At 38.4% G+C, this 19,362-nt stretch overlaps 1 protein-coding gene across 3 annotated transcripts in view; it reads left to right on the top strand.

The window, feature by feature from the left end:
* ARHGAP42 (Rho GTPase activating protein 42) overlaps window positions 1-19,362 on the top strand; it is a gene marked incomplete at both ends in the record, with an annotated part of 296,405 nt that overhangs the window by 158,455 nt on the left and 118,588 nt on the right. For all 3 annotated transcript variants that reach the window (XM_079708720.1, XM_079708719.1, XM_079708718.1), the window contains one exon: window positions 3,257-3,328. In XM_079708720.1, coding sequence (XP_079564846.1) covers window positions 3,257-3,328 — 72 coding nt within the window. The remainder of the gene's footprint in view (window positions 1-3,256; window positions 3,329-19,362) is intronic.

The following is a 19,362-nucleotide window of genomic DNA, read 5'->3' as shown; positions in this document are numbered from 1 at the left end:
TCTTAATGTGGTGCCATAGTTCCAGTGCCTGAGGCAGAAAACTTAGTGTCACCTTTGGTTCCTCTCCTTCTGGGTCCTTTTAATTTTTTTTTTTAAACACCTTCCTCTGCAGTTCCCTTCTACCCATCTGTCAACACTGCAGCCACCTGATCTAGTTATCACTTCAAACTTGTGTTCTTCTCCCAGCCATTCAGCTCGCATATCTTGTCTTTATATCTTCATTCTTAAAGTATCCCACATATTACTTCTTAGAACAAGTTTTTACATTAATCTTCTTTTTAGAAATCAGGAGTGATTCCATGTTCAGGTTACTTTGCCTAGATTATGGGTATCCTTTCCATACTTATTCCAGTTAAGTTTCCTACTAATAATGTACATGCTTTTCCCCAGTTAGATAGTGTTATTAGTTAATAACATATGGAACCTGCTATGTGCCAAAACTGTTCAACATACTTTATATTCATTGTGCCATTCCCATTTTTAAAAAGTTAACTGAAGGCCTGTAACTTGGTCAGTTCACTCACAATTGGGATGGACTCTTAATGAGCGTGTAATAAATAGTTTCTTTTCCTGCACTGCATTCCCCCTTCTCACATTCCATGCTTAGTTTTACCACCCCCCCTTGCCTTTTTCCTGGTGTTTCCTGTTCCTAGGATATTTTTTCTCTTTGGTGTATCCAATTCATATCCGCTTCTAATTCACATCCACTATGCAAATACTACCTTGACTTATTTAGTTCTCATGGATCTTTCCTGTTGTCAAAATTCTGACATATTTATGAGAAATTCTGCATAGTTTATCATGTAACTATCCTCAATGTAATCAGTTTTGTCTCAGTTTTTCTGAAAATTTTAGCAGGGCTTTATGAGCATTAAATACTTGTTGGATGAATAATTTTTTCCCTCTTCACAAGTAGACATCAACTTTCTAGAAGGTTTAACCCATGTCTTATTTTTTCCCTTCCCCGCACAGCTCAGCAGTGTGCTTGGCACATATATAAATACTTAGTGATTGAATGTAGGAGAGTCTAGGCCATCTGCCTTTTGTGACCTTCATGGGAAAATACCTTCTCATTTTGTACACATAGATGCACTTCTACCAAAAGGGTAGCACAGAAGATTAAGATAAAGAAGTGTATCAGGTATATAATTACAGAATGAGATACATTATCTATGTTATTTGGACATATTAAAAGCCTTAAACTTTTAATACTTAACTAGATGTAAGGCACTGAGCTAAGTGTTTTACATTTATTATCTTCATCCTTAGAACCAAGCTGTTGGATAGGTGATGTAGCTGATGCTCAGAATGGTTAAATACCAGCTCATAAGCAATAGAACTGGGTTTAAACTCAGGCATTCTTGATTTTAAATACTTAAGTGCTGTGCTGCATATCTTGTTATTCACCCTCATTGTTGGAGTTTTCACCACTTGAGGCATACCTCCCTGTTTAAGTTCATTAACTTTAAATACATTAGATCATGCTGGTTTCCAGCATAAAGTAAGCATTCAGTGACCGTTAGCCTTTATTGTTGCTATTTTTCCAAAGTACACTAAAGTGTCTATGACATTGTCTTTCCCCTTATGCAAACTTCAAAGGCAGAATCAGCTATTTATTACCTCTGTAAAATCTGGAGAAATATATATGTGTGTGTTTAAATGTATTTGGAGTTTCATGAGGGCAAAGGGGATTTAGAGAGTGAGAATTTAAAGTGAGCTACTTTGCTACTGTTTCCAATCATCTCTCTGTAGTAAGATGCAATGCCTGCACAGTGTATCTGGAGGGATGCCTGTCTTGAGCTCACAAATGGGAAGTAGGTAATGGATGTCAGAGGTATCTACAGTTGCCCTCAGTGTCTTGGGAAGAAATTTGACTATTGATCTACTTTATATGTTTTCACAATGGAGGATTTTAGGTCCTCTTTTCAAGAGGTCATCTCATTTTTCTGCAAATTGGAGAATGACAGAATTATGGAAGGCATTACTACTTTAGTTTTTATTTTTGTGTATACTATCTTTGTGTGTTTAGATTATGGAATTTAAGAAATAAATTCCATAATTTGACTAGAGAATAACCAGTTTAGTGAAAATAAGTGAAAGTAAAACCTTTTTATTGAAATTTTAAAATTTTGATATAATTTCAAACTTACAGAAAAATTATAAGAAGAATACAAGGAACTCCTATATACTCTTTAACCTATTTTTAAATAGTGACCTATTTGAAAAATAGATTTTTCTTTCATCTTAACATTTGCTAATTATGTAATAAGTCATGTTATTATCACAGTGGTAGAATGAATGATAATCTTGTTAACTGGGCCTACCTTTTCCCCCTCAGCTTTATTGAGATATAATTGACACATAAATATTGTGTAAGTTTAAAGTGTACAACATGTTGATTTGATACATTTATGTATTGTAAAATGATTACCACTGGTGGCATTAGCTAATATCTCAATCTTGTCACATTGTTACCATTTCTTTTTGGGGTGAGAACATTTAAGATCCTATGTTTAATTTTAATGCTTTCTAAAGGGATTTTTTAAAAATCATGATTTCCTTCCCGCATACTGCTATCCTTAGAAATGTCTGTCTCCTCGTATCCAGTCACTGCCCCCGCCCCATCTCGAACCCCCTCACCATATTCTTGCAGATCAATTTAAAGATTTATCTGTTTTAAACTTTAAATAAAACCGAATTTGGAGTTTTGGGCTAAAATACTGTTCATTGAAATGAAATGTGAACAGTGTGAAATGAGAACATTCAGGCAAATCCCAAGTGTAAGGAATCTAATTAAACAGGGGAAAAATAAGCCTTATTTTATTTTGCAGCTGTAGAATTATAACATTCTAGTGGCAAGATGGAAGAGCTTTTATATGGCTCAGTTTTAAAATGATGATTGAACTGACTACATTAAACCAGTATAATTAAAGGTATTTTAAAATTTAGTAGCTGATGTGCTATTTTATAGTTAAATTTTAGAATATGAAATTTAAATATTTAAGATCTCACCATGAGTACGTGCTTTCACATTATTCACATTATTGTTAGGATGAAGTGAAATAATTTGTGAAAACAACTTAATTATAAACTAGAAAAAGACTATATAACATGTGAGGTATTTTTATTTCATTTATAGAAGCAAAGGAGAAGAAAAGCTGTTTATTTAAATAAGTGGAATAAAGGAGCCATCTTTATTTCAATATTGTTTGCATGAATTATACAGAATTTAATGTATTTGCATTTTTGATTTCAGATTCAAAACGCTAATGATGTATTAATTGCGCCACTTGAGAAATTTCGCAAAGAACAAATAGGTGCAGCAAAGGTAAGTGTTGCATTTTATTATTCTTTGGATATTGTCCTAATAATTATAGATGACAGACGTAATTTCAGATGTTAACAGTTTTGAAAGTAGAATGACCTTTTAAAACTTCCGTATGTCATTTAAAATTTTTGCACAGAGCCTATTACAAAGACTGGAATTCTTTTAAACACAGAAAAGATATTATTCTTCTACTGAATAGAGAAAAAGTCAGCATAAATGGGTTCCTCCCATCCCAACAATGGTAGGAAATTAACTGTTTTAAAGGCGGTGAAATTATGGTAAAAATATGAGGAGTTTTCCTAACATCTGTATAAAATAAAATTAGGCACGAGGTATGTATATTGAAAATTAAGGTAGTAATTATAAAAGACCTTTTATTATTTTTTGTATTTTTAATTCTTAAAAATATTAAGAATACAAATATAAATATTAAGAATATAATATAAAGTGTTTGTGGAAAACTTTAGATATCTTTGTCAGGCCTTTGCATTAATGTTTAATTGGTTATGGATCAATTAAAATTTCCCTGGGCCTAATAATTTCTAAAAATTTACTTGCATCCTCTTTCTTAGATCCATGTTTAACTACCTTCTCAGCATCATGTAAGGACATAAAATTTGGGTTTCCAAAATAGAACCCGTCATCTGTTATACTTCCCCTATCCTTTCTCTGATTTGGTTTTCTAATTAGTCAATGACATACCTTTTCCCTCTTTGAGCAGTGCTTTCATTCTCCTGCAGGAATATTTCTCTTCTATTCTCCTCCCTTCTGTCTGAAATATTGAAATAGCCTACTAGTTGGTCTCTATATTCCCACCCTAATCTGTTAACAAATTTTTGCCATGTTTAACAGTTGTTCTTCAATGATGAAACCGTCAATGGTTGTCTGTGAGAGAGAGAGTTTAATCTCGATAATGAAATTTTTTCACAGTGTGGCCACATTCTACGTTTCAGTATACCTCCCTCATCTGGTACAACTGTCTGTTCACTAGTCTCTGTATATACCCTGGCTCTACTAATGGCTTTGCCCGAACTTTTCCCCTCCTTGAAATATTTCTTACCCTTAACTTGTTGAAGTCTTGCTAGCTCTCCATGGTCCCTTATATTCCAGCACCAGAAAGAAGCCTTCCTTTATGTGGGTCTTTCCTCATATATCTGTTCCCCTTCCAGAATTGATTATTTTTCCTTACAGAATCAAGTAGTCCTTATGCTTATTTCCTGTAAAAAGCTATCACAGTCTGCCTTGAATCAGAGTTTTATGTGCGTTTCTCCAACAATTATGAGCCATTATCAAATCAAGAACTAAACCAGAACCATTTCTGTGTTAATTCAGCAAACATTTATCAATATCTTGGTTGGCCCACTTGTGGCAAGTATGGTGTTTGATAAGATTAAGGGATACAATTGTAAACAAGACAGACAAGCTCCCTACTCTTGTGTCATTTATTATCTTTTGTGTATTTACAAATGCACTGAGGATTGTGATACAGAAGTGCAGGGTGCTTTGTGAGAGTATAATTAATGGAACTGACCTTGTTCAGAGAACCAAGCAATGCATTCTGGTGGAAGTAATGGTTAAGCAGATAACTAAATGATGAGAAAGAAATAGCTAGAAATGGGGATACAGGGGCAGCAAGGGAGGAACCTTCTTTACACTCCAGGAGAGGGAACAGAGTAGGTATGAATAAAGGCCTTGAAGAAGGAAAGAGCCTGGCTTTTCAGTGGAAAAAGTTTTTTTTTTTTTTTTTTTTGCTTTATAACAAATTTAATCAGTTATACATATACATATGTTCCCATATCCTCTCCCTTTTGCGTCTCCCTCCCACCCTCCCTCCCTATCCCACCCCTCCAGGCGGTCACAAAGCACCGAGCTGATATCCCTGTGCTATGCGGCTGCTTCCCACTAGCTATCTACCTTACGTTTGGTAGTGTATATATGTCCATGCCGCTCTTTCACTTTGTCACAGCTTCCCCTTCCCCCTCCCCATATCCTCAAGTCCATTCTCTGGTAGGGCTGTGTCTTTATTCCTGTCTTACTCCTATGTTCTTCATGACATTTTTTTTTCTTAAATTCCATATATATGTGTCAGCATACAGTATTTGTCTTTCTCTTTCTGACTTACTTCACTCTGTATGACAGACCCTAGGTCCATCCACCTCATTACAAATAGCTCAATTTCATTTCTTTTTATGGCTGAGTAATATTCCATTGTATATATGTGCCACATCTTCTTTACCCATTCATCTGATGATGGACACTTAGGCTGTTTCCATCTCCGGGCTATTGTAAATAGGGCTGCTATGAACATTTTGGTACATGTCTCTTTTTGAATTATGGTTTTCTCAGGGTATATGCCCAGTAGTGGGATTGCTGGGTCATACGGTAGTTCTATTTGTAGTTTTTTAAGGAACCTCCATACCGTTCTCCATACTGGCTGTACCAATTCACATTCCCACCAGCAGTGCAAGAGTGTTCCCTTTTTTCCACACCCTCTCCAGCATTTATTGTTTCTAGATTTTTTGAGGATGGCCATTCTGACTGGTGTGAGATGATATCTCATTGTAGTTTTGATTTGCATTTCTCTAATGAGTAGTGATGTTGAGCATCCTTTCATGTGTTTGTTGGCAGTCTGTATATCTTCTGTGGAGAAATGTCTATTTAGGTCTTCTGCCCATTTTTGGATTGGGTTGTTTGTTTTTTTGTTATTGAGCTGCATGAGCTGCTTATAAATTTTGGAGATTAATCCTTTGTCAGTTGCTTCATTTGCAAATACTTTCTCCCATTCTGAGGGTTGTCTTTTGGTCTTGTTTATGGTTTCCTTTGCTGTGCAAAAGCTTTTAAGTTTCATTAGGTCCCATGTGTTTATTTTTGTCTTTATTTCCATTTCCCTAGGAGGTGGGTCAAAAAGGATCTTGCTGTGATTTATGTCATAGAGTGCTCTGCCTATGTTTTCCTCTAAGAGTTTGATAGTGTCTGGCCTTACATTTAGGTCTTTAATCCATTTTGAGCTTATTTTTGTGTATGGTGTTAGGGAGTGATCTAATCTCATACTTTTACATGTCCCTGTCCAGTTTTCCCAGCACCACTTATTGAAGAGACTGTCCTTTCTCCACTGTACATTCCTGCCTCCTTTATCAAAGATAAGGTGACCATATGTCCGTGGGTTTATCTCTGGGCTTTCTATCCTGTTCCATTGATCTATCTTTCTGTTTTCGTGCCAGTACCACACTGTCTTGATTACTGTAGCTTTGTAGTATAGTCTGAAGTCAGGGAGCCTGATTCCTCCAGCTCCATTTTTCGTTCTCAAGATTGCTTTGGTTATTCGGGGTCTTTTGTGTTTCCATATAAATTGTGAAATTTTTTGTTCTAGTTCTGTGAAAAATGCCAATGGTAGTTTGGTAGGGATTGCATTGAATCTGTAGATTGCTTTGGGTAGTAGAGTCATTTTCACAATGTTGATTCTTCCAATCCAAGAACATGGTACATCTCTCCATCTATTTGTATCATCTTTAATTTCTTTCATCAGTGTCTTATAGTTTTCTGCATACAGGTCTTTTGTCTCCTTAGGTAGGTTTATTCCTAGATATTTTATTCTTTTTGTTGCAATGGTAAATGGGAGTGTTTCCTTGATTTCACTTTCAGATTTTTCATCATTAGTATATAGGAATGCCAGAGATTTCTGTGCATTAATTTTGTATCCTGCTACTTTACCAAATGCATTGATTAGCTCTAGTAGTTTTCTGGTAGCATCTTTAGGATTCTCTATGTATAGTATCATGTCATCTGCAAACAGTGTCAGTTTACTACTTCTTTTCCGATTTGGATTCCTTTTATTTCCTTTTCTTCTCTGATTGCTGTGGCTAAAACTTCCAAAACTATGTTGAAAAAGAGTGGTGAGAGTGGGCAACCTTGTCTTGTTCCTGATCTTAGTGGAAATGGTTTCAGTTTTTCACCATTGAGGACAATGCTGGCTGTGGGTTTGTCATATATGGCCTTTATTATGTTGAGGAAAGTTCCCTCTATGCCTACTTTCTGCAGGGTTTTTATCATAAATGGGTGTTGAATTTTGTCGAAAGCTTTCTCTGCATCTATTGAGATGATCATATGGTTTTTCTCCTTCAATTTGTTAATATGGTGTATCACGTTGATTGATTTGCGTATATTGAAGAATCCTTGCATTCCTGGAATAAACCCCACTTGATCATGGTGTATGATCCTTTTAATGTGCTGTTGGATTGTTTGCTAGTATTTTGTTGAGGATTTTTGCATCTATGTTCATCAGTGATATTGGCCTGTAGTTTTCTTTCTTTGTGACATCCTTGTCTGGTTTTGGTATCAAAGTGATGGTGGCCTCGTAGAATGAGTTTGGGAGTGTTCCTCCCTCTGCTATATTTTGGAAGAGTTTGAGAAGGATAGGTGTTAGCTCTTCTCTAAATGCTTCATAGAATTCCCCTGTGAAGCCATCTGGTCCTGGGCTTTTGTTTGTTGGAAGATTTTTTATCACAGTTTCAATTGCAGTGCTTGTGATTGGTCTGTTCATATGTTCTATTTCTTCCTGATTCAGTCTTGGCAGGTTGTGCATTTCTAAGAATTTGTCCATTTCTTCCAGGTTGTCCATTTTATTGGCATAGAGTTGCTTATAGTAATCTCTCATGATCTTTTGTATTTCTGCAGTGTCAGTTGTTACTTAACCTTTTTCATTTCTAATTCTATTGATTTGAGTCTTCTCCCTTTTTTTCTTGATGAGTCTGGCTAATGGTTTATCAATATTGTTTATCTTCTCAAAGAACCAGCTTTTAATTTTATTGATCTTTGTTATCGTTTCCTTCATTTCTTTTTCATTTATTTCTGATCTGATTTTTATGATTTCTTTCCTTCTGCTAACTTTGGGATGCTTTTGTTCTCCTTTCTCTAATTGCTTTAGGTGCAAGGTTACGTTGTTTATTCGAGATGTTTCCTGTTTTTTAAGGTGGGATTTTATTGTTATAAACTTCCCTCTTAGAACTGCTTTTGCTGCATCCCATAGGTTTTGGGTCATCGTGTCTCCATTGTCATTTGTTTCTAGGTATTTTTTAATTTCCTCTTTGGTTTCTTCAGTCATCACTTCGTTATTAAGTAGTGTATTGTTTAGCCTCCATGTGTTTGTATTTTTTATAGCTCTTTTCCTGTAATTGATATCTAGTCTCATAGCATTGTGGTCGGAAAAGATACTTGATACAATTTCAATTTTCTTAAATTTACCAAGGCTTGATTTGTGACGCAAGATATGATCTATCCTGGAGAATGTTCCATGAGCACTTGAGAAAAATGTGTATTCTGTTGTTTTTGGATGGAATGTCCTATAAATATCAATTAAGTCCATCTTGTTTAATGTATCATTTAAAGCTTGTGTTTCCTTATTTATTTTCATTTTGGATGATCTGTCCATTGGTGAAAGTGGGGTGTTAAAGTCCCCTACTATGATTGTGTTACTGTTGATTTCCCCTTTTATGGCTGTTAGTATTTGCCTTATGTATTGAGGTGCTCCTATGTTTGGTCATAAATATTTACAATGGTTATATCTTCTTCTTGGATCGTTCCCTTGATCATTATGTAGTGTCCTTCTTTGTCTGTTCTAGTAGTCTTTATTTTAAAGTCTATTTTGTCTGATATGAGAATTGCTACTCCAGCTTTCTTTTGGTTTCCATTTGCATGGAATATCTTTTTCCATCCCCTCAGTCTGTATGTGTCTCTAGGTCTGAAGTGGGTCTCTTGTAGACAGCATATATATGGGTCTTGTTTTTGTATCCATTCAGCCAATGTGTGACTTTTGTTGGGAGCATTTAGTCCATTTACATTTAAGGTAATTATCGATATGTATTTCCTATTCCCATTTTCTTATTTTTTTGGGTTCGTTATTGTAGGTATAGTCCTTCTGTTGTGTTTCTTGCCTAGAGAAGTTCCTTTAGCATTTGTTGTAAAGCTGGTTTGGTGGTGCTGAACTCTCTCAGCTTTTGCTTGTCTGTAAAGGTTTTAATTTCTCCATCAAATCTGAATGAGATCCTTGCTGGGTAGAGTAATCTTGGTTGCAGGTTTTTCTCCTTCATCAGTTTAATTATGTCCTGCCACTCCCTTCTGACTTGTAGAGTTTCTGCTGAGAGATCAGCTGTTATCCTGATGGGGATTCCCTTGTGTGTTATTTGTTGTTTTTTCCTTGCCGCTTTTAATGTGATTTCTTTGTGTTTAATTTTTGACAGTTTGATTAATATGTGTCTTGGCATATTTCTCCTTGGATTTATTCTGTATGGGAGTCTCTGTGCCTCCTGGACTTGATTAGCTATATCCTTTCCCATATTAGGGAAGTTTTCAACTATAATCTCTTCAAATATTTTCTCAGTCCCTTTCTTTTTCTCTTCTTCTTCTGGAACCCCTATAATTCGAATGTTGGTGCATTTAATGTTGTCCCAGAGGTCTCTGAGACTGTCCTCTGTTCTTTTCATTCTTTTTTCTTTATTTTGCTCTGCAGCAGTTATTTCCACTATTTTATCTTCCACCTCACTTATCCGTTCTTCTGCCTCAGTTATTCTGCTATTGGTCCCATCTAGAGTATTTTTTATTTCATTTATTGTGTTTTTAATCGATGCTTGATTCATCTTTAGTTCTTCTACGTCCTTGTTAACTGTTTCTTGCATTTTGTCTATTCTATTTCCAAGATTTTGGATCTGGGAAATAGAATCTTGGATCATCTTTACCATCATTATTCTGAATTCTTTTTCACGTAGACTGCCTATTACCTCTTCATTTGTTAGGTCTGGTGGGTTTTTATCTTGCTCCTTCTCCTGCTGTGTGTTTTTCTGTCTTCTCATTTTGCTTATGTTACTGTGTTTGGGGTCTTTTTGCAGGCTGCAGGTTCGTAGTTCCCGTTGTTTTTGGTGTCTGTCCCCAGTGGCTAAGGTTGGTTTAGTGGGTTGTGTAGGCTTCCTGGTGGAGGGGACTAGTGCCTGTGTTCTGGTGGATGAGGCTGGATCTTGTCTTTCTGGTGGGCAGGTCCACGTCTGGTGGTGTGTTTTGGGGTGTCTGCCGACTTTTTATGATTTTAGGCCACCTTTTTGCTAATGGGTGGCATTGTGTTCCTGTCTTGCTAGTTGTTTGGCATAGGGTGTCCAGCACTGTAGCTTGCTGGTCGTTGAGTGAAGCTGGGTGCTGGTGTTGAGATGGAGATCTCTGGAAGATTTTCGCTGTTTGATATTATGTAGAGCTGGGAGGTCTCTTGTGGACCAGTGTCCTGAAGTTGGCTCTCCCACCTCAGAGGCACAGCACTGACTCCTGGCTCCTCAATTTGGGATGATTTGTTGTCTATTCATGTATTCCACAGATGCCGGGTACATCAAGTTGATTGTGGAGCTTTAATCCGCTGCTTCTGAAGCTGCTGGGAGAGGTTTCCCTTTCTCTTCTTTGTTCTCACAGCTCCTGGGTCTCAGCTTTGGATTTGGCCCCGCCTCTGCGTGTAGGTCGCCGGAGGGCGTCTGTTCTTCGCTCAGACAGGACAGGGTTAAAGGAGCAGCCTCTTGGGGGCCTCTGGCTCACTCAGGCCGGGCGGGAGGGAGGGGCACGGAGTGCGGGGCGAGCCTGCAGCGGCAGAGGCTGGCGTGACGTTGCACCAGCCCGAGGCGCGCCGTGCGTTCTCCCAGGGAAGCCGCCCCTGGATCCCGGGACCCCGGCAGTGGCGGGCTGCACAGGCTCCCGGAAGGGCGGTGTGGACAGTGACCTGCGCTCGCACACAGGCTTCTTGGCGGCGGCAGCAGCAGCCCCAGCGTCCCACGCCCGTCTCTGGGCTCCGCGCTTTCAGTCGCGACTCGCGCCCGTCTGTGGAGCCCCTTTAAGCAGCGCTCTTAATCCCCTCTCCTCGCGCACCAGGAAACCAAGAGGGAAGAAAAAGTCTCTTGCCTCTTCGGCAGCTCCAGAGTTTTCCCGGACTCCCTTCCGGCTAGCTGTGGCACATTAGCCCCCTTCAGGCTGAGTTCTCGCCGCCAGCCCCAGCCCTCTCCCTGCGCTCTGACCGAAGCCCGAGCCTCAGCTTCCAGCGCCGCCCGCCCCGGCGGGCGAGCAGACAAGCCTCTCGGGCTGGTGAGTGCCGCTCGGCACCGCTCCTCTGTGCGGAAATCTCTCCGCTTTGCCCTACCCAGGTACGTGGGGAGTTTCTTGCCTTTTGGGAGGTCTGGGGTCTTCTGCCAGCGTTCAGTAGGTGTTCTGTAGGAGCTGTTCCACGTGTAGCTGTATTTCTGGTGTATCCGTGGGGAGGAAGGTGATCTCCGCGTCTTACTCTTCCGCCATCTTACCCGGAAGTCGGAAAAAGTTTTAATGTGTTCAGAATATAGAGGACCTTGTGGATGGAGGACACGTGCACGCCTTTGTATTTACTCGTTATTCTACTCTTATTCACTGATAAGATAAAGAAAAGTTGTAGGTAGAGGAGTGATTATATTTGCTTAAAATATTATAAAATATTTTGATATTTTAAAATATCACTCTAGTTGCATGCCATGCATGGATTATAGGAAGCAGGACTGCTTGAGGGAAACCATGCTTGGCAGTTAAAGGACAGTTATTTTGGATTCAGAAGGGAACACTGGCTGTGGAGACAACGGGATGTATTTCAGAGGTAAAATGGAAAGGGTAGGGAAATGGGTTACATACTGGGAAGTGAGCAACAGGACATTTCAGTGATGACTCCCGGGGTTCTGTGTTGTAAAATTGGGTGTTTTTTGGAGCCACTTACTGGGATAGGGAACATTTATGTTAGGATGGCAAAGATGGTTTGCCATGAATGAATTCAAGGTTTCTCTGAGTCATCCAAATGGAGATGGTGAGTTAGCAGGTGTATGTTCAGATCTGAATTAGAAATATGTTTGGGAATTGTCCTGTAGGTGATAATTAAAATCATGGAGATAGATTAGATCCCCCTGGGAAAGAGTAGATTGAGAAGAGGACCTAAATTCTATATAATCTGAGAACTCTCAACATTTGATGTTTGGAAAGAAAGAAAGAAAGACAGATAAGGAGGCTGAGAAGGACGAAGCAGAAGAAGGAAGAAAATACAAGAATGTGGTTCTCAGAGCAAGAAGAAGTCTTTTCAAGAATAATAATAGCGAGTCCACCTGCCGATGCAGGGGACACGGGTTCGTGCCCCGGTCCGGGAGGATCCCACATGCCGTGGAGTGGCTGGGCCCATGAGCCATGGCCACTGAGTCTGCACGTCCGGAGCCTGTGTTCTGCAACAGGAGAGGCCACACAGTTAGAGGCCCGCGAACCGCAAAAAAAAATAAATAAATAAATAATAATAATAATAATAGCTGATCTTTCTTGAGATCTATACTGTCGGATAGATTTCACTGAGCTATTATGTCTATGACCTGATTAAGTCCTCACAAGCAACCTTAGTGGTGAGTACAGGTGTTACATCAGCTTTACAGTGAGGAAAATGATGAGGTCACCTGCATGCACCATTTCACAGAGCTGGGAAATCAGACTATGGATCTGAAATCAAGCCATTTTCCTTCAAAGCCTCAATTTACCATATTTCACTTCATCAGTGATATTTTTGTGAAGTTAAAAACCTTTGTGAAGAATTTGTTCCCTAGCACAGAATATTCCAACTTTTTGGCCCATTTAAAATAGTAAATTTCATATGTGTATAGATTCTTATTTGCAGGTTTAGGTTAGCTATAGTTGCAGTAGCATGAACAATTACACCCATTTTATTTTGTTTTTTAAGTATCTCAATTGCTGGACAGATCAGCTGGGGACACACAACAGCGTTCTATGACTTTGCCTACTTGTTGAGAGGTTGAACTTGTAGTTGAATTAATTCAGATGAAATCTTGAGCATAAATATGGTTGTACTGGGCCTCTTGGTGGCGGTGATTCTGTGTATTTTATTTGCCTGATGGCTCTTAGTACTATATTGTTTCTCAGTTGCTAAGTGATCCTTGTTTAGTAAAGTGACCAGAAAGCAGGCATTCTCTTCTGCAATATTTGTATAGGTCAGTTTTCTTTTTTTCTGTTATTGCAGAAACATCTTGGTAGGAATAAAAATCTTGAAAATGTTGATTTTTTTTTTTCTATCGCTTTACTTCCTGTTTTACTTAGATATTTTCTTACTTGGTAGATAAAGTTAATTCTACATATGACACTCTTACACTTTTCACAGTCTTGACAGTGGAGGTTTCTCACAAGTGTGTTCAGGCTGACGAGTCAGCTAGAAGGCAGGAGTGTCAGTTAAGGTCCACTGCAGTCAGGACCTCCTCAGCTTGGACCTAGTGGAAAACAATTGAGTCAGAGTGGCCCTCTCCTCACATGCAGTTGATCCTATTTAACCGAAGTGGACAAAGTCCATGGATCGCAAACATTTCCTTTGTTAAAGTGTGTTTTTTGAGACACACTTGAGCTTTGAGACACCTGATACTTTGCCGTGGAAAGCAAGGCCCTGAGCGAGTTACAGTTGTGGGAAAAAAAACACTGCATCTGTGAGAGGCATTAGAAAAGATTAATGATGGGGTTGTTGAACTGAAGGACAGAAGAGATGGGTCCTGCTTTGTGAATAGCTAAAGATTAGAAGAATTATCCATAAACACTTGTCAAGAATGTATTTATTTAAAGGTTCTTAGTCTGAGGCTGTATGCAGAATGAAATTGTATTGCAGGCCTGACCTATTACATGTGTCAGACATAGAAGTGAATGTTTGGTTTCTTTAATTCATCTCTTCATACACTGCTGACTTAAATTCTAGAAATGAGTGGAACATAGGTATTCCGAATGAATAATGCCAGCTAGAATTTCCACAATATGAATATGCCCAGAGCAGCATTATTATAGAGCAAGATGAGTTATAACTTGTTTTCACACGTTTTTGTGTGTATTAACAGCTATATTTCATTGTATTGGAAGCGTTCTCCTTGCCCCCAGAGAGAATGAACTGTACATCATATCTGCAGTTTCCACACGCGTTCCTGCATAAACTGGCTGACGCGAAAATATTGGTAGAACTTCATACCTGAGTTCCTAGTCAAAAACAAATACATTAGGGAGAAGTCTGGGTGCCCAGAGGCTCATTTTCCACGTATAAACGGACTGAGCAGCTGGCTGGAAGCAGAGTAAGGACCAGAGCTCAGTTCCTCAGACCAACCGTCTTTTCACTACTCCACGCTGCTCTTTACAATACTCTTTTGTGAAATATTTTTTTCTCTACTTTTAGCAACCAAATGTTTTAGTGTGAAATATCTTAATGATAAAAATGTTGTAAATAAGCCCAAACTTGCCCACTTTGAATCCAACCTATTTAATGTATCTGTCTTGATTTAAAACTTCCCCAGCACAGGCCTGGGCAGTATGCCTCCTTGTAATGGAAAATGTCCTGTGGTGATAGGCCCAATGGAGCAATCACCCTTCCAGGGAAGGGGGACTGAATCACACCTTTAGTCTACCCCTGGGCTCAGGGTACCCCACAGACCCCTCTCAACAACCCTCCCTCCCAGCGTTTAAACTTTGTGCCTTTGACCATCTGCTAGGTCTGAAGATATTTTATGCAAAGGATTCTTGGGCCCCTGAAGTCAAGGATGGGGGTGCTTAGCAGCTGTCCCCTCTCCCCGGGGATATGCAACCCTTAGAGATTGCCTCAGAGCCCCCTCCCAGCCAGCGGGGAGATGGACCCCTCCCTTGCTCAGTGCCTCCTGGCTGGGCCTTCACCCCAGGGGGTCCATATATATATATTTGGTAAGCCCACCCCTCCCATGTTGCATGCATGTTATACTCCAGAGCCAAAGTATAGCCCTTCCCCCTGTAGCCTCTGCCCTGCCTCCCCTTGCTGGGGTGGTGGGGGTATGACTGAAGTGTCATCCTAGGTGGATTTTGTGGAGATGGGAATTGAGACTCTAAAGCAGTAGACAATCCCTGGATACCATCGGTAGATCTGGAACTGCATTTGTTGTTTATTTTATATGCATATATTTTAGGGCTGTAGATTTACTTTCCTAATGCCTTTTCCATAGCTTATTACTGAGCACAAAATGCTACTAATCGATTACATTTATTTTTCCTCACCCTGGCCTTTGAGGCATTTGGGACCAGTAGCATCATCTTTTCTACTAGAGAGACCAGAGGCCGAGAGAATTCGAGTGTGAGCTAGGACTAGAGAAACTTGGACCTTCCACCAAGAGGCTGGGAGGCAGAAGTTTGGCTGAATGAGTGTTAGTTTCACACGGGGCAGGGGGGTGGGGGGATGGGGACACTTAAAACCTGCAGTTAACTGAATCCCTTCTCCAGGGCGGTCCTGCCGCAAGGACAGAGGAACCGGCTCTGCTCTGTCATTAGGCCTTGTGGATATGGAAGCGTGGACTGTCTAAATCCTCACCTCCCTTTTTTTTTTCTTTTCTTTTTGTTTGGATGTTTTCACAGGTCTCACTTATACCAAAGGGAAGGAATCTTCATTAAAGTCCATATTTCTTCTAAAAAAAAAAAAATCCCTCAGCACACAGTGTGCAGTTAACATGGGCTGGTTTTATTAGATAAGAGACTTGAGAAATACTACCTGTTAAAGTTAAAAGGTACATTTTCATTTCCATGGGAAATGTTTTTAAGACTGGTTTTCATTTTCACTTAGACCTTACTGGAAATCATGTGAACATTCTTCCACGGTTTTAAAACAAAAATAAATGATACAGTATTAGTCATGTAAAAATAGAACTTGATTTTCTTTATGTTGAGTTCTATTGAAAACTACAGTAGAACTGGATAATTCTTGTCCCTTTGTTCTGTCTATAATAGAGTTTGGTTCTGCCTCTGGACATTTGTTAATTACACGGCAAGGCACGTTAAAAAATAATAATTTTAGCGTATAGTACCTAAAGAAATCTGTGGCTAAGTATCACAATTAATTCCTTTTACAACCTTAAAATTTCCTTCATGTGAAAAATGGCTGCATTCTAATTTGTTGTCTTAAATATACAAATGGTTTAGGGAATCTAGAAGAATTACAGATACTTATTTCAAATTTAAAAGAGTTTACCACTAAAGCGAGTTATTCATCTAATTTAATGCATAATAAATTCTTTGGACTCATGATGAGAACAATCCAAATGGGAGTTATCTGGCAGTCCAGTCATTAGGACTCCAGGCTTCTACTGCAGGGGGCACTGGACCGCCAGGGAATTCCCTTTTGGATTGTTCTCATCATGAGTCCAAAGTATTTATTATCCATTAAATTAGGTGAATAACTCAGTTCAGTGGCCAACATATGGTTACCATAGGAGAAGGGGGGGAGGGGTAAATTGGGAGATTGGCATTGACATATACACACGACTATATATAAAATAGATAACTAATAAGAACCTACTGTATAGCACAGGGAACTCTATTCAATACTCTGTAATGACCTATATGGGAAAATAATCTAAAAAAAAGTGGATATATGTATATGTATAACTGATTCACTTTGCTGTACAGCAGAAACCAACACAACATTGTAAATCAACTATACTCCAATAAAAATTAATTAAAAAAACAAAAGAAAGTGGTTTATAGGATCAGAGTATGGATTTAAATGACCTTACTTTCCTCCTGTTTTCAACAGGTCCTACAGAGAATGGTCAGGATTGGTTTTTCATATGTTGCTGATGGCCACTGAGCTGAGTCTCTCTCTTAGACAGATATTCTCTGGCAATGACTGTAGTTGGTACTGAATTCTCTGGGTGAACTAGAAACCATTTGATAGTTGTTTTGAGACTACTTATGAATCCTTTTATTGTGCCTTCTATCAGTAGACCCTATTATGTTATATAGAGTTGTAGAATTACTGATTTTGTTATTTGATCACATTTTAAATGATAATAGTTACTCTTTATAATAGTTAACCAGATACTGCCCTAAGCACGTTACATGTAAACTCATTTAATCCTCACAACCAACGTATTAGATAAGAAAACTGCTAAAACTCATTTTATAGATAAATAAAATGAGATGCAGAGAAGTTAAATAAATGGGCCGAGGTCACATGACTAGTAAGGAGTAGAGTTAGATTTTAAACAGAAATGAGATCAAGCCTATAGCATACTTTCGTAGCACCACCACATGTTTGATGCTCAAGAAATGCTAATTCCTTTTCTCTGTTCTCAGAGAAAATTGTCTGGTTAGCTCATTTAGAGAGCAAAATAATGTCTTTTAATTGTTTAGCAGCCAGTTCTGTGGAGTCATACAAACTTGAAATCAAAACCTGGCACTTAGTACTTATAGGAAATGTGAACTTGGATAATTAAATACTTTTTAAAGTTTCGCTATCAGAAAAATGGAGACAATAATAGATCCATCATCATAGAATTAATATGATAGCATAATTTGACCTTTCATATAAATTGCTCAGCATAATTTGTTCCACATAAGTACTAGGATGTTAATTGCTCTTATTTTATAGTTAATAATAATTACTGCTATTATATCCTTTCTGTCAGCATTAATCAACGTACTGCAGTAAAAGTAAGGTCATTGTTCATATAGGTTAGTTTGCCTTATTTTTTTTCATGGACAGAGACAAATGCAAGTTGATTGCTAAATATTTAGATAGAGTGGTTCACGGGGCTACCAAGCAAGAGAGCCTTAGATATACATTACCTATAATTTAATAACACTATACAGTCTATGGGGCACTATTACTTATAACAGTCTAACAAAATTGGAAGTATTGTCATTCTTCAGATGACTCCCTGAGACCCAGAAAGGTCAAGTGGCATTGCCAACAACCGAGATGTGCACATGTGTTCTATCTGGGACTTGAATCCAGGCCTTCTGATACCTAATTCAGTTGTTTGGCACCTGACTCCATCATGAGAATGTAAACCTTTTTTTATTTTTATAGTTTATTGTGTATTTTCACCATCCTTTACAGCACTCTATGAGGCAAATATCAGCCCTAATTGACCCCATTGCCACCACTAGAAAAACAAACCAGATCACATTCCTTGGAGACAGTGAGTCAGTAGTAATCTGTATGCTTGACAGGTGGTACCATTCAATGTCTCCACATGCTCTGAAAATTAGGAGGGTATCATGTTCTTATGTATATTTCAGAACCTGACAGTCATTGGAAAAGCTGAGCCTCACATAGAGTTGGACTTCTGGATAAGGATGTAACCCAAAAACCACTTTGCTGAACAATTTAATTTATATATATATATATATATTACATCAGTATGTATTAAATGTGTATTGTGTTTACATACATATGTAGATTATTATAACTTTATTAAGTGACTAATTGCTCAGATAAGAACATATGCTCTTATAATTTGATTACAATAAATTATAAATAAGGTTATCACTATTTTCCTTCCTAATTATTCTTATGTTATTTATGTTGATTATTATATACCTGAAGACTGATACTTAAGAAACATTTTAAGCTTCCCCACAAATTGTATTTTTAGAGAAGATCCTTATGCTAAATTTTGAGGTCAAATATATAATTTTTAAAAATTTTCACACAGTTTACAAGTGCCATACATAAATAGGAATTGAAAAAATACAGTGGAGTCTCACTAAGGAGCATCATTGTTGAAATCAATGCCTAGAGATCTGGAGAGTGAAATCTGCTGTGCAGTTAAGATTCTTTTCATTCTTCAGTGGTCAGCCTTCTTCAGTGAGAATAGAACCTGTTTCCTTGTCATGAAGGTTTCTCTGTAGCAAATCCAGTTACTTAGGGTTAACCTGGTAGAGAGAGAAACTAACTAATGAAAATTTTCTAGGTCTCTTGCTTCTAACAGAGACAACAGTGAGGAGTTCAAGAGTTCCACCTGCACAGAGCACATTTCCCTAGTGAACTTTGTATCTCCTCCAGATAACAAGGTGGTTTCCTTGGTTCTGAGACTTGGTGTTTTTATTTGTAGATACATTCTTTCCTCTACCTCATCTGCTGGCTGCTCTGCTGCAGAAGAGCTTCCTACTTGAGTTTATGCCTCAAATCCATTTCACCATATATATGTTAGTTCTGAGCATGCTGTACATGTTGC

Source organism: Hyperoodon ampullatus (genome assembly GCF_949752795.1).
Source record: "Hyperoodon ampullatus genome assembly, chromosome: 7".
Taxonomy (NCBI): Eukaryota; Metazoa; Chordata; class Mammalia; order Artiodactyla; family Ziphiidae; genus Hyperoodon; species Hyperoodon ampullatus.
Note: the sequence above shows the minus strand (reverse complement) of the source record. Positions and strands in the feature narration are given on the sequence as shown.